The sequence below is a fragment of the Lepidochelys kempii genome, chromosome 2, assembly GCF_965140265.1.
Source record: "Lepidochelys kempii isolate rLepKem1 chromosome 2, rLepKem1.hap2, whole genome shotgun sequence".
In the NCBI taxonomy this organism is placed as follows: Eukaryota; Metazoa; Chordata; order Testudines; family Cheloniidae; genus Lepidochelys; species Lepidochelys kempii.
Window position 1 is genome coordinate 76,564,872 of NC_133257.1, and position 19,201 is coordinate 76,584,072.

At 42.1% G+C, this 19,201-nt stretch overlaps 1 protein-coding gene across 8 annotated transcripts in view; it reads left to right on the top strand.

The window, feature by feature from the left end:
• The window catches only part of LOC140906745 (ras-related protein Rab-10-like), a 53,063-nt gene that overhangs the window by 13,050 nt on the left and 20,812 nt on the right, over window positions 1-19,201 (top strand). For all 8 annotated transcript variants that reach the window (XR_012157230.1, XR_012157231.1, XR_012157232.1 and 5 more), the window contains exons 2-3: window positions 5,837-5,897; window positions 7,393-7,531. Coding sequence is in view for 4 of the 8 variants with exons in the window: in XM_073331299.1 (XP_073187400.1) it covers window positions 5,837-5,897; window positions 7,393-7,531 (200 nt within the window). In the remaining 4 variants the exon portion in view is untranslated. The remainder of the gene's footprint in view (window positions 1-5,836; window positions 5,898-7,392; window positions 7,532-19,201) is intronic.

Sequence of the window (19,201 nt, forward strand, 5' to 3'; positions counted from 1 at the left end):
TAAGTTTGCTTGAAACTTCATATAAAGACATGAACAATTCATGCATGCAGTACATATTGACTTCTGTTGTTCGCTAACGTTCATTGACCTTTTTAGGTCAATACATTTAAGTTGACTTAAGAAGTCAATATGCCTTATTTTAATTTAGATTACATTTTGGTCTGATTCAGCAGTCTCTAGTTCCTTTTTTATATGTAAAATCTCTCGTCAATTTATTATTTAAAATATATTTCAAATAAGAACTGTTTTACTGTAGGGCTGGAATTGCCTTGCTGGGTTATAATTTTTTTAAAGTATTCCCAGCTCAGTGTTTTGAAAGTGACCTTCCAAACCTCCACCACATATCATGTCCCTGTCAAGTGCTGTAACATCTGCTGTAGAAAGCTAAACAAACAAACCAAATTCTATAAGTGGTTCTTTGAAATGCAATTTTCTTCAATTTTGTAGATTGCCTGATTGGCGCATATAAGCCTGATTGGAGCATATAAGCATGTTTGGGTAAAATTATATTTCCAGCCACCTTTACTAATTTCTTCAGGAAAGTTTCACATAAAATTTACTACAGCTACCAATTGTATTATTTCTTTTTTCCCTTCCATTAAAGTTTTAGTGAGAATTTTCATCAGCTGAAGGGCATGACCCACATGATAATTTAAACTTCTCCACCCAAATAGCCACTCCCCACACCAACTTTTAGTACTAAGTAGAATCTTGCATCTGAAGGCTTATCCTGCAGTCTGCTATAAGATGCATTTAGAAGTTAAAAGAAGGGAGATTTTCTGGTATTTTGCCATTTTATTGCACTTTTGTGAAAGTTTGCCTTTGATAGAGTTAGGCAGCAAGGTTCGAGTAGGAATCAAAATGATGATTCTAACATCAAATTGTTGATTTTTCCGAGAACTTGCATTGGAACATTTAGATTGTATGTAAAGCACAGAAGCAGAAGAATAGTGGTACTTTTATCTTTACGCTGTCAAATATTTTATCTGGTTAAAACCATAAGAAAAAAAACAAAAGCTTCCTAACATTGTTAATCTTTCTGACCTACAAAATGAAAGTTCCTTATTGATATATCATCAGCCCTTTGATAGACTGGTTATTTTTCTATCCTCTTGCAGCACAGTAAATTGATAACAGAATCATCAAACATTAATCTGAAAGGAAGGGCTTTTGAAAAAACATGTCTTTGTGTTTGTCAGGCAATAATTGAAATTCAGCAAACTTTCCATTGTTGGGGGTGTGACTAGCATTCTCTTATAAATCACCTCTGCAGGGGACCAGATTGGTGGGAAAATGTGATGGTAGTCCTCCATGCTCTGCCCATAAAATAAGCTTCACATACATGACATACTGTTCACAATAGAGTGTGCAGATGTTCAAATATAACTGTGGAGTGGAGTCTGATTACTCCCATGGGCTCTGCTGGGCTCGGCTTCCCCTCAATGAAGCTCTTGCGTCCTGCTGAGCTTCTTGATATTGGCTCCCCCTTGAGCAACGTCATGTACCACCAGGCTCTGCCGTGTTTCTTTAGCTTGGCTTCTTGATTTGGGAAGGGGGGGGAAGTAGTGGTGTCTCTGTCCCACTTGCATGTGGTGTCAAACTGAGCTGTCACTCACAGTAGCTAGTATATATCTTAACAGTAATAAGATTGGATCCGATGAAGTGAGCTGTAGCTCACGAAAGCTTATGCTCAGATAAATTGGTTAGTCTCTAAGGTGCCACAAGTACTCCTTTTCTTTTTGCGAATACAGACTAACATGGCTGTTACTGTTGCCGGCACCCAGTGCCAAGAGGCTAAACAACAGCTGAAGTTGGTTCGTTACCCGGTGTGCTACACCCAATAATCACAACGGGGTGGAGAAGCAGAAAAGTTTATTTGAAGCTTCAAATAGATACCAGGAGATTTGAATCTCAAATCCTGTACACAGAGCAGGAAGTTACACAGGCTTTTATACATCCTTTTTCCCAGCATACTTATCCAATAGCAAGCTGCCCCAAGTATCCATATAGCCAGCCAATCCAGTTCCCAGCTAGTACCCTGGTTCTCTGTATCATTTATTAAACTATACATAAAGCTGCTTTATTCAGCATTGTTCTTCCATATCTGCCCTGTGTGGCCTTGGTTAGTTTCAGGCAGTCTGACTCTGCAACATATTGTTGCAGATTCTCAGCATAACTGCTGTGTGTGCCTCCAGGCGGGGGGGCCAAGGACACTTGGGCCTAGTACGCAGAGCTGCTGCGAGTGCTTCCAGGCGGGAGGGGGGGCCAAGGACACCTGGGCCTAGTGCGAGGGGGCTTCATCGACACTCGTGGTCTTCCATCCCCTCGAGTTACCTAGTGGCCATGCCCCAGTGTCCCCAACACTAACATGGCTGTTACTCTGAAACCTATCTTAACAATGAGATCTTCTCTCTCCTTTCTTTTATGGTTTAGTGAGCAGTGAGTTAACTGCATTGACGTAAAGTATTATCATTGATATCTGTGTTAGTACCCATTGAGATGAATGGTACAGATCACATTTCTCGGAGCTATGGATTCAGGTTCTGCAAATGTAGGTAGATGTCACTGCATCATTTACACTTGGGTCATATTTTTGAAGTTACCTTAGCAACCATAACAGCTAGAGGCTTGTTTTTGTTTTTAAATGAAAGCTTAAAGCTTGTCTACGTGAACATTTAGTACACTAGCAGTCGCACACACTAAGGAACTGTTAATGCACAGCAGCAAGATCCACATGGACAGTTAGTGCATGGCAGGCTAGTCCAGGGTAGATTCACACCCAGGCTTGCCACGTACTAAATGTTCGCATAAAGAAGCTCGTGGATTATAGAGAACATAAACCAGCATGAAGGAGGTGCAGGTACGCCAGTCCACTGTTTGTGTGCTGAATCTAAGCTCTGCCCCTCTGTCTAAAACACAGATTTCACCAGCACAGAAACCACAAATGTGACTTTTTCATGTTCCTTTTCTATCAGAGGAGAGTTATTTTAGGAAAATTACAAAGGACAGTTTTGTTCTATTTTGGAATCATCAAAGTTAAGAGAGATTTCTAGAATTATGGCTGTTAGCCCACAGCTAAGGGATAAGAAGAAATTTACAAATTGAAGACTATAGAAGACAGACTATTAAGGCTATTCTTCCAAGACAGTCTAAAGATGCTGCTGATTTTACTTCTGAAAAAAAAAGGAGCTGTGGTACAACAGTTCACGAATATAGCAGGCATAGGCTATTGAGTACTGTAGATTCTGATAGCTTGAGGCTTGACTCATGAGCATTAAGTAAGATAACTTGCAGTTGAAGGTGTCCTCTAGGGCAGTGGTCTCCAAAGTGGGGTGCGCGCACGACAATCGATTGGGGGGCACAGCAGGAGGAGTGCTGCCGGAGCAAAAGGGTGGCACGGCAGGAGGAGCACCGCTGGAGGGGAAGAAAAGGGGGGGCGGCCCTGAGTCCTCCGGCCCATGGAGGAGCAGGGGCACCCGCGCAGCCAGCGGCCTGAAAGAAGCGGCACTTTCCCCTTCAAAGCCGGCTGGAGAGAAGCGGTGCTTTGAAGGGGAGAGCGCTGCTTCTCTCCGGCCGCTGGCTGCACGGCTGCCCCTGCTCCTCCTGAGTCCTCCAGCCCGTGCTCGCAGGGCCGCATTCTGAAAGGGGCTTTAGAGCTGCAGGCCAGGGCTCCGGGGCCCCCTTAGCCCAGGGCCCTGAAGCCCCTAAAGCCCCTGCGTTCCGGGTGGCCCTGCCTGCCGGGGGGAGGGGGGACAGCTCCCAGAATCATGGCCATGGGGGTGGTGCTGCGCTGCGCAGAGCCACCTGCACCCCGCGCCCCAACAGGAGCTGCCCCAGGTAAGTGCTCTGCACCTTCTGCCTGCCCCGGCCCTGAGCCTCCTCCTGCACCCCCACCCTGAGTGCCCTCCCGCACCCTAACTCCCTCCCAGACCCCGCACCCCACCCTGAGCGCCTGCTGTATCGCAAAGTGTTAAACCAAGATTTTCAAAAATCATAAAGCATATTCAATCACATTGCTCTCTCTAAAAATATTATTAATTTTTTTTAGTGAGAGCAGAAAGGTTTTTTGTACCGTTAATAAATAAAAAAATATTTTTAAAATATTGTTTATTTCATCTTTATCTCATTGTTTTTTAATTTCTATTTTTTATGTATGTTTTATAATTTACACAATATATTAGTACAGTAGTACATGTATATAATTTATACATAAATAAATATACATATATTGGGGGTGCGTGCTCAAAAAAATTTTACTGATGGGGTGCGCGATCAAAAAAGTTTGGAGACTGCTGCTCTAGGGTTTGAAATGTAGTATAATCTCTCTTCATAAGGTTATCCTTTTATGGTGTAGGTATTTATTTATCTGTATTATGGTAGCACCAAAAACAGAGTTGCACTCTGGTTCCCAACTTCACTGATGTCCATTATAACATCTCTTTATTACACTTCAACACAATGTGGACTTTTCTTGACATGCAAAAAGGGTGTACTTTTTCAGTTGTGTTAGCCCAGTCATATTAGTGTAAACACAGTTGAAAAGCCCCATTGAGGTGTAGGCTAACATATTTGAAGTCATGTTAGCTAGGTATGTTTTAACTTAGTGAGAAGCCTAGGCTACAACATGGCCACCTAACACAACTTGAGACATGTTAACCTGCATTTTAATAGGGCTTCTCAGTTTTATTAAGCTAATTCAGCTGAGCTCATGTGCCTGAAATACATACCCTTTTGCCCATTAAGGTATTCTCCTAGTTGACTTGTAATGAATGAACAGAATGAAGAGGTTTCTGAGTGGATATTACATTTTGAGACCGAACACGGCTGCTACTCTGAAACCTGTCATTTGAAATGCTTTCTTTAAAATTTCACTGCTAAAGTCATTGAAAAAGTTGTGTAACTGCAGGGAATTATACAACCTTTTTATTTTGGACCTTCCTGCTTCAGTAGATAGCAGACTCCAGTGTGATGTTTGGAGTTTCATTTTTATTGGATTGTAAACTCCTCAAGGCAAAAAATACATTCTCCCATACATCTGTCTGGCACCTATTTTGGGTGCTATTGTGATACTATAGGTAATGAAAAACTGGATAAGTTATAAACAAAAACATCCTTAAAGAAAACAGTATAATGACTGCAGAGGCATTACTATACTGCAATATGACTATGTCCAAAATATGTTTCAGTACCAAAACATTTTGGATTTTGAGGCATAGACGTTCAGATGGAAGGGTAGTATAGAGGTATGGTCTTTACTTGAACTTGAATGCATGTCACTTATCTTTGTACCTAATTAATTCATTTAATTCATTTCTAGTCCTGTTGATTTAATCCTGGACACTTCTTTTCAGTAATGTTGCAGTAAAGTCTAAAGAATGGCATAGGGCGATCAAATGCCATGTAAGCATTTGTCACTAAACCTCCATGCAGCACTGCAGCACTATTATTATGGGACTGATTCCCTTAGCAGAAATTGCCAATACTGTGACAGTTTTGTGCATGGGCCATCAAACAGCTGTCATGTCACTTGCCAGCTAATGCTGGTTTGTAGCTATACTTTCCGAGTTGACCATGCACGAGTGATTGAGTATAGAACTTTGACCAGTTTGATAGTTAGTTTCAATATAATTACTGATGTATATCAAGAAGAAATCTTATAGTTCTTTTTTCCCTACCTCTGTTTTGTGTATATACAATTAGTGGTTTGTTATGATTTTTGGTTGATTGGTGTGCTTCCATTTCTCTACATCCCTAAAATAACTCTTATTTACAAACAGTCTCCATAGGAAATAAATGTTATTTCAAGACATGTAACAGATTTTCTTGTTTCTTTTAGGCATTGATTTTAAAGTAAAAACAATAACATTTAATGATACAACAGTGAAACTTCAAATATGGTAAGTTATAATTTGTCCCACAGATGAAAGCCAACTAAATTATAGAACTGTACACTGTACAAAATCTTGTCCGGCTTTGGTGATTTGTCTTCCTACAGTGTAGTGATCATATTAAAACTTTCATTAGGGTGAGGAGGCCATGTTTAGAACTACTATAGTACATGTTTTTTAAAAAACAGTTATCTTAGAAACATTTAACATTAAGTTATTGTAGAATATGGATAAAATGTAAACCTATATTGCATATTTGGAAGCTTTCCATACTAAATATAAGCAACTTTATTAAAATGTTAAATTTAAAAGAAAAAGTCAGGAGATTTGGATTTAAATATTTCATTATCCTACAAACATGTATTCATAGGGCCAGGTTTAGAATTTTGAATAAAGACTAGCAAGGTGACTCTTTGGGCATCATAATCTTATTTTTACATTAAAGGGGGAGTTTTGGGATTGCGGCTGTGGTGGAGCCCAGTTATTTGTACTGAGTTCTGTATATATTTCCCTATTTTTGAGTTGCCAGCCACTAGATCTCCAATGGCTAAAGGGTTTGGATGCATTCTGGGGAGGTTTTTTTAGTCCTTGTCTACATTTAGGGTAAGATTCTTTACTGCTTATCTGAATTGCGAACACAGAACTCACAGCCCAATAGGAGGGGGGGCTATGGTGGCTTTTGAGCTACTTATGCATTCACTTGATCCTGGGCTGCCCTGTAATCTCTATCATAATCTAGACAGCTCTGGAGGCCTGTCTAAATTACAGCTGCCTCCCCAGGATGCTATATGGGCCATAGTGCTGCCTGGAATCTCTGCAGCACTGCATATCATGGCCCCAGCACCATCTTAAACCTCCCACCCCAGCCTACCCCCAACGTTCTCCCTTCGCCACATCTTACAAAGGGGTGCTCAGAAAACTACATTACATGTGTCTTCTAAAGTGCCTGTGCTGGGGAAATTGTCCCCTAGCCTGATCCAATCATTTTAGAGCAGCTTTACACCACTTTACCCAGCGCAAAGGGGCAAGGGCAGGAGAGAGAACCTCACCAATGGGGTTTTAGCTCTTGTTTTCGCTATCCTAATCTAACCACACTGATGCTGAAATGCTGCCCTTCTGCAGCTTACCCAAAGTACGCTTCTGTAGTTGAAGTCTTAGTTTATTTCAATGCAAACATTCTATACCAAGGGTTGTACAAATGCGGTTACATACGTTTAATTATACTGTGATTTAAAATTTTAATGTAGACAAAACCTATTTTTTGTCTTTCTTTCAATTATTTAAGTATAGGCTCTAGAATAGTCAGCAATATTAACATAAATGCTCAAAATAGTTTGCCAGCTCTTTCCCTGCAAAATGGCACGTATTCTACCACTTTTTCCCCTTCCTCTCTCAAAAAAACAGCTCAAAATTGGGGCTGTATTGTTTAAGTTGCACTGAAAAAACACATCCATACTCTTTCAATGTATGCAGTACCAAGTGATTCCTTTCTGGTGTATTTCAGGGATACTGCTGGTCAGGAACAATTCCATACAATTAGTACTAGTTATTTTCGTGGAGCACATGGCTTTGTTCTGGTTTATGACATCACAAACTCAGACAGTTTTCAAGGTATAACAAGCTGGATGAAAGATATACACGAGGTAAGAATACCTAACTACAGTTGATATTAAAGTAACTAACATCTTTATTTCCCGAGTTACTGAACTTAATATGTTTTAATAAATATACGAAAATTGTTATTACAACTCCGGTTAAATACTTCTTGCCTGAGTTTATTCCATTCTGGCCTTGCTTGCAGTATACCATTGTTGTAATAGATTCATAGTACTTAGAGATGAAAAAACCAAGTAGGACACCCAGACCATCTGTTTATCAATGCCAAATTGTTTTCTCCAATTTTCTTCCCCTTCCCCCGCAAACACTCCCTTCCCCCCCCCACGTCTTTTGTCAAGTCTGGTTTTAAATATTTCAAGTTATGGGGCTTCCATCACCAAAGGGAAGTCTCCAATATCTAATTAGCCTTGTATCAGGAAGATCACCCCATTGTTCCTAGTTACCTCATCCCAGGTATCAGACTAAACAGTTCCTCTCCATTTTTCTTGATTATGCCTTTTTTGGTGTATATTATGTTCCCTTTGGATGCTTATTCAAACTATTCATATTTATCTCGTTTAATCTTTCCTCATAAAGTTCTAGCTCCTTACATTAGATTGACAGTGAAAAACAAAAATATTCCATTTAAAATATTTTCTAGGAACGTGAACAGGGTGATTGTTGTTGCAAATCAGCCTAGAAACAGCCAATTAGTGAGTCTCATAATTGAAAAACAGGAATAATAAACACTTAATCCAACTCTAGTATGCTGTCAATTTATGGAGTGTCGGGTAAAATATATTGGGCCATTCATTGTAAAATATGTATTTTTAAGCAATGACTGTTAAAACACAGGGCATTTTTGTGAGAATTAATTACTGACTGGGAGAAGAGTTCCCTCCTGTGCCAGGGCAGCAGCCCAAACAAGTCATTAATCCCCAGTAAATGCTTAGTGCCAAGGAGGTTGTTGCTACCGTAAGTTAAAAATGTGCTGGAGTGTGCAGGCAAAACCAAAGTGCAGATTTCATTACATGTATAATGCAATTACTTTGTACTTATCAAATGAATTGTTAGAGAGCTCCTGTGTTGCATGTTAGCCAGTCAAATTGGAGTGTTGAGACAATTAAAACATCCACCTTACAATTTTATTTATTTTATTTTATTTATATTCACATAATACAGATTTTAAAAGCACCTATGTATTACTCTATGCCCTTTTTACAAATATTAAAAATCACAATCCATGTAAATTACCATATTCAGTAACTTGGCCTCAATCAAAACTAACCAATAAGTATATTAATATATCACATTATAAGTGATATTGTGTTTGTACTCCAATTATACTAACAGTGTACTAAGTATGTATCTTCTTTAGTACAGAATTTATTATTACTGTTCAAGTGAGTTCAAGACATACAAGAACTTTAATATTTAGACTATTCTAACATTCACATCTAAAGGTAACTTAATACTCTACAGTACATGCAAAGCTGTAGAGAGAGATTCTCAAGGAAGACTACCAAAAATTTAATTTAGAAAGTCACTACATGTTCAATACAGATGGGGCTACATCAGAACTGTTGAGCAGTGGTTCTCAAACTAGGGCCGCTGCTTGTTCAGGAAAAGCCCCTGGTGGGCCAGGCCGGTTTGTTTACCTGCCGCGTCCGCAGGTTCGGCCAATCACGGCTCCCACTGGCCGCGGTTCACCTCTCCAGGCCAATGGGGGCTGCAGGAAGGGCGGCTAGCATATCCCTTGGCCTGCCCCGCTTCTTGCTGAGGTGGAGTAATTATATCAACGGGAGAGTGCTCTCCCCTTGGCATAGCATGTCTTCACCAGACGCCCTATAGTGGTGCAGCTGCATCAGTGTGCTGATGTATCACTGTAGTGTTGACTTGCCCAGACTCTGTGCTGCAGGGAGGTGCCTATCTCTCTATGCAATCCACAACCAGGAACCCCCTTTTCTGGAGCCAGGTGGCTTAGGTGCTAACTCATTCTTGCAAGAATGAATTAGGCACCTGCCTAACTCCACACAAAGTGGCTGCTGAGAGGAAAAGAAGGACCCCTCTCATAGCATTTTTCCAAATGGTGAGGGTACTCACCTGGAATGTGCGAGTCCTCTGGTTTGAGTACTTCCACACTCTGGTGGGGAGGAGGGATTTGAAGAGGGATCTGCCGCCTCTCAGGTGAGTGTCCTAACCACTGGCCTATTAAGTGATTCTCGCTCTTTTTCTGGCCTGATTACTATTTAATTATTCCATTGTTTAATTTTTTGGAGGGTGAGGTGATTCTTTGGAACATCCGGGCTTAACTGACTCATTTTAGATAAGAAAAGGAGGTGTTTGTGTCACCACCAGCATCCTGCTGCAGATGAGAGGGAGCTCACGCTAGGGTCTTTGCATACCATTTTAAAAAAATGTCAAGGAACAGTTCTGGAAATAACCTGGAAGTAATGGAGCAATTCAACCCTGCTCCACTAAAAGGTTGTGTGCATTAGTTAGTTTTAGAATGCGTACAGCTCTTTTATAAACAGTAATTAAGGCTACGTCTACCCTGTGAGCGAGGGGTGTGATTCCCCTGTTCATGCTCACATACTCGGCTAGTTCTCACAGAGCTGGCCTGAGTGTAAATAGCAGCCTAGCTGTGGTCACACAGGCACCAGCAGTAGAGGCACGGCTCAGCCTAAGCCAAGCACATGCCCCTGCTTTCAGGTGAGTTTGTATTTGGCATAGCTCGGCCATGCCTCCGCTACTGATGGCATCATGGCTACTGTGCTGTTTATACCTGTGCTAGCTCAATGAGAAGTGGTGTGAGTATGCGTACACGAGCAGGGCAGTCACACCACTGGCTTCTGCTGTAAACATAGCCTAGTTGTCCCAGCACCTCTGTGATGTAATCTTTCTGTAAAATGGGAAAAATTAAAACAGATAGAATGAAGGCCTGTCTTTCAAAAGGCTAGTCACACAAAAGCATGTGCAAAATGTATGCACATTTGCATGCTTAACTTGCACGTGCGACTGCATATGAAAATCGGTATTCTCATGCAGAAATGACTAGGTGTGTGTTTAACTGGTTGTGGATGCAAATTAGGTGCCTAAAACTTTTGAAAATTGAGCAGTAGATGAATTAATTAGGTTCACAGAAGGAATATATGTCAGGGCTGGGTTTATAGAACATAGTAATCCTTTTCACGAAGTCTCATGCTTACTTTGGTGCATAGTCTTGTCTCCTAAACCACCCTGATTTGTGTTACTGAGCTGCTCTCCCTTGTGGTTATATTGTAATGACTGTGGAACTGATGAGTTGGCTCTAAGGAAATTGTGGGTAGAGTTGGTTGGGGATTTTTAAACAAACCGTTTTCTTGCCAAAAAATGACGGTTTGTTGAAACGGAAACTGTTCTCAAACCAGGGATGGTTTCAGTGAATCTCCTGATTTGAATTATGTTTGGGTAAAAAAAAGTTTTGAAATTGTTGAGACTTTTTTTTTTTTAACAGAAAGTTTCACTTCTTAGAGTCAAAACAACTTTGATTTTGAAATTTTAGTAAATTTAGATTAAAGAAAAGTTTTAAAAGGTTTTAAAAAATAAAAAAGTTCAAAATCTAAATGAAATGTTCTTCAAGTAGTGTCCCTACAGGTGCTCCACTCTAGGTGTGTGAGTGCCCCCCTGCACCTTTGATTGGAGATTTCTCATAGCATTGTCCATTCAGCCTGCACATGCATGTTAGTCAGTCTTGTGCCACAGGCTGTTGTTATATAGCATTGTGCGGGCAAACCGCCATCAGTTCCTTCTCAACTGCCTCAGCCTGAGATGGAGCTATGGCAGTTGTCCTTGAAAGAACGTGCCCGTGGCTTGCCAGATTGAGAACCTACCACTAATACATTGAGGTCACTGGTATCTCGAGCTTCACTAGCTCTTCAGTCAGGTACTTCTGAGGCTGCTGGTTTCTCAGGTGCAAGGGTACAGCTAGACCTCAAGGTGGCAAAGCCATGGGCCTGGAGAGATCATCGGTACTGTTATCAGACTGGGGTGGCAAGAAGAGCTCTACCTCTGTACCAAAAAAGCCCACTCAGGCACTGATCGTGCTTCCCTCGGACTGCACAAGACCTCTGGTACTGTCAGTGACTGTGCTCCCCTCCGAATGCCCAGAGCCTACGTATTGATAACCCTCATGGTACCACAGGAGTTCCAGTTTCCCCGGATCTGGCTGTATTTGAGACACCCGATTCTCCACTACTCAGCTCCGAGATGCTGTCAGTACCGAGAACATCCAGATCATCTGAACTTCACCCAGTACCAGGCACTCCACCATTCCTGAGTGAACTTGAGGAAGAGGATTTTGATGAAGACCTCGCCTCGGTCTCTCACGTGTCAGTTCAAGTTCTCCTCCTCACTCCTACGGAGGTCCCTTCCCAGAAGCCTCCATTGAAGCTGCAACTGTTCGCAGCCCATGATTACTACCAACGCCTCACTCGTATGATCACCCTTGGGTGCCGTGTCCTATGCCTTATTCACCTCCTCCCTGGCCATGTTGGAACCCCTGGACAACTTGTCACCAAATTTTCCAGAGTGTCAAGTACCACCCACCATAGAAAGGAGCCACCTTCATCACCTACAGGAGGCTAGAGTTGTTGAAGGGATGTCTCCTATGACTAGTATCTCCTCTTCCCCTCAGGATGAAGCAGTCATGCCTCCTCCTCTATCCCTGGGGGTTGATTTTAAACATTTCCAGGACCTGGTCTACAGAGTCACAGACTCCCTACAGATTCCCCTCAAGGAGCCTTATCTTAAGCTGTTGAGCATCCTCCACTCACTGTCATCAGCCCCCATAGTCCTGCCTGTTAATGAAGCTCTGCTGGACCCAGTGAAGGTCATCCAGCACAATGCAACATCTATTCTGTCTACATGCAAAAGAGTGCATAAGAAGCATTACACCCTCGCAAAGGACTCAGAATTTTTATTTTCCCATCCCTCACCTAACTTCTTGGTAGTTGACACAGTGAATGAACATGGTAGGCAGCACCATGCTAAAACCATGCCTCATGACAGAGACCACAAGTGTCTGGATCTACTGGGGAGGAAGTCTTATTCCTCAGCCTCCCTACAGTTTAGAATTGCCAATTATCAGGCATTGATGGCAAAGTACAACCAGATGAATTATATCAAGCTGAAGTCTTTCACAAACCTTTTGCCGACAGAACATGGAACCATTTAGGCAATTATTGTAGAGGGTCAGCTATTTGCCAGGGCAGCCCAAAAGCCACCCTTGACACTGCTGCTACTACATCCCGTTCGATCACTACATTGGTGGTAATTAGAAGAGTTTCCTGGCTCCAACTCTCTAAATTCCCAAAAGAGGTCCACAGTACAGTAGAGGACTTTTGTTTTGATGGGTCTAAGTTGTTCACAGATAGCACAGATGAATCTCTGTGAACATTGAAGGCCTCTAGAGCTACCTTGCTTTCTCTTGGTATTTATATGCCCACCTAGAAGAGAGAACTCAGCAAGTCTCAGAGAGCCCAAAGATCCCTCCCTGTCCAATTTCTTACTTCCCAGAGATCCTATGAGCCACACCAAAAGAGGCAGAGATCTCAGAGAAGAAAACAGTCCTCTTCTCAGCCTCCTGCCTCGCACCCATCCACTTCTAAGCAGCAATTTTGACAGGTTGGTTGAGGGCCTGAATTGTCATCCTTGTCCTCTTCAGCTGCACCCATTCACTAGCCTTCCTCTCTTCGGCGACCACGTTCACCACTTCAGGTGAGCCTGGGAGTCTATCACTACAGACAAATGGGTTTTGGAGATCATCTCCACAGACTACACCATCCACCTTTCTTCAATTCCACCAATGAACACCCCCTTCCCCATCCCTCTTCAGGGTCCCCTCTCACAAGAGCATGCTTTGTCAAGAAATAGACACTCTTACATTTGGAAGCTATAGAACCAGTCCCCATGCAGCACAGAGGAAAGAGATTTTATTCAAGATACTTCCTGGTACCAATAAAGAGTGGAAATTAGAGACCCACCCTAGACCTGAGACTACTCTGCACCTGTGTGAAGGCACAGAAGTTCAGATGGTGACATTTGCAGCGATTATTCCATCACTATAACAAGGGGATTGGTTCTCAGCCCTCGACCTTCAAGATGCATAATTCCACATCGCTATCCACCCATCCCACAAACAATTCCTCCGTTTTATGGTTGGCCAGGACCATTTTCAATACCAGGTGCTCCTCTTTGGCCTGTCATCTGCCCTAATGGTCTTTTTGAAGGTCACATCAGTAATAGCTGCACAGCTCTGCAGGAAAGGTATCTTAGTATTCCCCTACCTGGACGACTGGTTGCTGAAAGGCCACTCCTTGGAACTGATGTCTCGGGAAACTTCTGAGGCCATAGACCTCTTTTTCGAATTGGCCCTGCAACTGAACGTACAAAAATCCACCTTGATCCCTCTGCAAAACTTAGAATTCATAAGGACACATTTTGATTCAGTAACAGCAAGCACCTAACTTCCTCTACACAGGTTTGTGGCTCTTTCCAATATAGCAAACACAATTCAGCTCATCCCCCAAATCACAGTCAAGAACGGTGTTCAATTACTGGGACACATGACAGCCACCACCTTCATTACAGAATATGCCAGACTTCAAATGTGCTACCTTAAAGGGTGGCTCAGAATTGTCTGTTCACCAACCAGCCACAATTTAAATATGCTTCTTTCCATACCTACCTCTGTAAAACAATCCCTCAACTGGTGGAAAGACTATCACAATGTGTGCACAAGAGTCTTATTTCCCCCAACAGTCATCATAATGACGGACACCTCTCTGCTAAGCTGGGGAGCGCATCTAGACACTTACATGATCCAGGGCAAGTGAACAACAACCTCCTGGATGCTAGACATCAAGCTCTTGGAACTCAGAGTGGTCAGATACGCCTGTCTCCAATTTCTACCGCCAATCAGGGGCAAACACACAAAGCTTATGACAGACAATATGTCATTCATGTTTTACATCAATTACCAAGGAGGGACAGGATCCCCCTCCCTTTGCACCAAGGCTGTCAGGCTTTGGAATTGGTGCACATGCAACCAGATGGCCAACACAGCAGTCTATGTCCCGGGGGTTCAGAGCATCCTGCAGATGCACTCAGCCGACACTTCTCCAAAGACCACAGTTGGGAAGTAGACCTCCACATATTTAGTCAATGAGGCTCCCCCCAGGTAGACTTGTTCATCACAGAGTCAAACAAGAAATGCAACCACTCCTGCTTGAGGGGTGGATTGAATCACCAGTCCCTAGCCAAAGTTATGCTCAAAATAAAGGAAGACAGAGCCGGAGTCATCCTAATAGTTCTGGCCCTGGCCCAAACAAACATGGTTTCATTACCTGTTACGGCTGGCTGTTTGCTGTCCAATAACTCTTCATGCAGTTCTCCATCTTCTCTTCCAGGAGGGTGGGAAGATTTTTCATCCCAAACTCACAGTGCTTCATCTCAAAGTATGGTTGGTTGATGGCTCTCACGATTAGAGACAACCTGCTCAGGAGATGTAAAAGGAGAACTATTACACAACAAGAAACAGTCTATTTGGTACGTGTAGTCTCAAAAATGGACACAGTTTGCCAGCTGGCATGACTGCCGACAGATTCCACCAATGATCATATCACTTCTAGATATACTGGAATACACCCTAACTCTGAAAACCTTGGGTCTATCAGTGAGCTTCCTAAGGGTCCACCTGGCAGCTGTCATGGCTTTCCAGGTTATTCCGTCTTTGCCCACCTGACCACAACGAGATTTCTCAGAGGGCTCTATCCACCGGTCCAGCCTACTTCAGTATGCGACCTCAACCTGGTCCTTAAATGCCTCACAAGATAGCCAGAGGTTTGAAGGGCAATCTGCTTACTGCTATATTTGTTAATGAAGATGGCATTCCTGTTAGCCATCACGTCAGCACTACGGGTTGGAGAAATAGTGGCCCTGGTGGCATACTCCCCCTTCACGGGTGTACTTTAAAGACAAAGTCATACTGTGGCCCCACCCCAAATTCTTAGCTAAGGTTTTTTCTGAGTTCCATCTCAGTCAGCCCATTCACCTGCCTATCTTCCACCCCAAACCGCATCCATAGTGCCAGGAGGCACTGCTGCACACCCAGGATGTCCTGGCCTTCTATCTAGTAGACAGAACAAAGCCCTTCAGAAAGATCCACAAGTTATTTGTCTCGCTAGCAGAGGAGTCAAAAGGGTCATCAGTTTCTAGCCATAGGCTTTCTAAGTGGTTATCAGGCTGCATTAACTCTTGTCGCCAGTCTTGCAATATTCAGCCACTTTCGGATATAGGCACTGATTCTACAACATCCATTGCGTCTTTTACGACCTTCCTCAAGAACATTCTGATTATCGAAATCTATAAAGCCGCTACTTGGGCATCTGTACGTTCGTTCACCGAACACTATGTGATAATTCATGACTCTACCTCTAATACTGTCTTTGGCTCAGCTGTACTTTCCTCTGTACAGGACTCGACTCCGAAGCCCCTCTGCCTTAAAGGGTACTGCTTGGTAGTCACCTAGAGTGGGACACCCATAGGGACACTACTTGACAAAGAAACGGTTACTCACCCTGCGCAGTAACTGTGGTTCTTCAAGATGTGTGTCACTATGGATGCTTCATTATCTGAGCTCCTTCCCCTCTGCTTTGGAGTTCTTTGCCATAGAGCTTCGTGGTAGAGAAGGAACTGAGGGCGGTTCGCCCACGCTGTGCTGTATAACAATGGCATAAGGCAGGAAACTGACTAACACACATGCACGGGCCAAACAGACACTGCTGTAAGAAATCTCCATTCAAAATCACAGGAGAGCTCTAGCTCACCGAGAGTGGAGCACTTGTGGGACACACATCTTGAAGTACCACAGTTATTGCACAGGGTGATTAACCATTTCTTTCGATTGATCCAAACTGAATTTTTTGTTTGTTTGTTGGTTCATTAACATTTTCATGGTCCTGATTTGGGATGGGAAACGTTTTCAAAATTTCAAAAAAAAAAAAAATTCAGACTGCAAAAAACACTTCTTGCTCAGCCCTACTTGTGGCTGCAGTAGCTTCATCAATGGCCGCTTTGGCAGTAGCACATTCACAGCTGCTAATTAGTTAGGGGTCCATTCTCCCCCCCTCCATCTCTCAAAAGTTAGGTACTTCTGGCTATGGGTTTTTCAGTCCAAAGGGGTATTCCTGGGTAACTGTCGGAAAGGCCATGAATATCCTGAATTTTAGGAAAAATCAGAGGGCCATATTCTGTGCAGGTATAAATCAGCATAGCACCACTGATGCTGATTTTCACTAGCTAAGGATCTGGCTACAGAGTCAGATTTCAGATTTCAGCCTTAGCAATTCGTAGTAATTTTCATTTCCAAAACTATCATCTACATAACCAACTTAAAAAAAAATGAAGGTAGAAATTCAGCTTAACATTTATTATGTATTTCCCTATCAGCTTTTTCAGACTTCAAAAAAGAGCTATGATATTTGCAAAGTGCTTTGAGATCCTTGGTAGAAAGATGCTATAAAAATGTAAACTTATTATTAAATTAGCATGGAAATAATAGATTTCTGAAAGAGCCATTGTCTTAAGCCTTTTTAGGTAGAAAGAACATTTCTATGGCAAGACTAGTTATACTTTTTGTATGTACAGAAATTAATTCATTTCAATCATGAATACCATATTTTTACACAAAAAGTATTAACATCTCCTTTTGACCTTTTACTTCAAAGTAAAGTCAAATGTCATTAAAAATTTTTAGATACATAAAGTCTCTCAAATAAAATAAATTGATTATGTGATGTGTTTAAATTGTCTATTTACTATATCCTATTTTAGGGACTGATGTGTGTAATTTTATGTAGGAGAACCATTGACCTTAATGAGTAAAGCTCCAGTGCATTCTGAAACATCCAGCATTTTGGTCTATTAATCCAGATTAGCTTGATTCATTATTTTAGATCTGTACTTTGTACTCTTATGATGATCTTACTTCATTTTAATACAACATTATCTTGAACATCATCTGCAGTTATGAAATGAGATTAGCTGACTCTAAAATGAGAGTGGATTAAAAAAATGAAATGGTGTACCCTAATAATAAATAATGGTGCCTCATGCTATACTTTTCAAATGAGGCAACTTAGTTGTAAAAAGTGCAAGTAGACTAAAAATAATGATTCTATGATCTTTTAATGAATAAAGATCCTCTTTTGCATTTCTCTGAAGGTGTGTGTGTTTTGGAGGAAAGGGTTGGCTGTATATGCCTTTTAGGACTTGTACACACTAGCTCTCACTTCGATATAACTTAAGTCACACCGAGGTGTGGAAAAGCCACCCCTCTGAGCAATGTAAGTTACACCTCCCTAAGCAGCGTTGTGGACAGTGCCATGTTGGTGGGAGAGCTCAGGGAGGTGGCGTAATTATGCCGATGGGAGAGCTCTCCCCCATCAACATAGAGCTACAGCAGTGCAGCTACATTGGTACAGCTGTGCTGCTGTAGCGATTGTAGAGTAGCCCTTACAGTTTGTCGAAGATCTCAGGAGGGATGGGTCTACAATAGACTGAAGTGTTTCTGTTTATCTATATACGCTAATCGTATTGGCTGTAGCAAAGCAAACTTCCCTAACTTTGACCTACTTGGGCCTCTAGAGATGGAAGGGCAACTCATTCTCCATGTCCGTTCATTCCCTGGCCTCTTTTGATACTGACATGCATTTTACACAGTTGCAGTTGTGATGGTGGTGTTTTGTAATGTGGATGCCAGTGCACTAGGAGCTGGACTGAAGCCATCAATTCTCTTCATTCAGGTCACAAAAAGCGGTTTTAAATGTCTGGAAATATTACTTATTTCAGAACACGTGACAGTTGGCAAGTTTCAGTTCTGTTGCTGAACTTCTCGCTTCCCTTTTCACCGTTTCAGACATACACAGTTATGATGGCCTGGCCTAAAATAATGATAATATAAGGTGTCAAAGTATGTAACTTTGCTGGATTATCAGGAAAACTGATTGTAGACAAAGGATAGTAGGCTTGATCTTGCTCCTTTGAGGTTGATGAGGTTTTGCTATTTACCTCAGTAAGAGTAGGATGAGTCTATAGTTGCTTTTCTTAGAAGGTTTTGGAATAATCTAACTTTTATCATGGTGCGGTTGGACATTTTGGGTGCAGTGCTACCATCTGACATATAAGAATGAAAGGGAGAGAGGGTACCAGGTGCCTCTTGTGTCACCCCCTGTGTTCAGGCAATATGACAGCTCTTTCCATAGTGCTCATGAGTGCTAGAAGGTAGACCTAATTAATATGCCAGCCCATGCATCACATTGCTCTAGAGGGGGCTTGGTCTGGGAGTTGGGGGCATTTCCTGCCTCCCCAAATCATCAGCATCAAGCATTCATCAATAGATGGAGGCTATATACCTTGTATCTTTTCAAAGGATCAGCAAATTATACTCTACTCCATCACATGCTCACATTCTGCCACTGTGCATTACTCTTCATTATGATGTCTTGTCCTAGTCAGCGGGATCCCTTTAGCTCTCTAGGTAGTATCTCTACTTATCCTTGAAAAGGCCAGAGCAAAGATTAGTCCTTTATTTCAAAGAAATAAAATGCTGATGGTTAGAATAAAAAAAAGGGTGTGCATTTTGTTTTTTGAACTTCATGATACATGTTAATATTGTT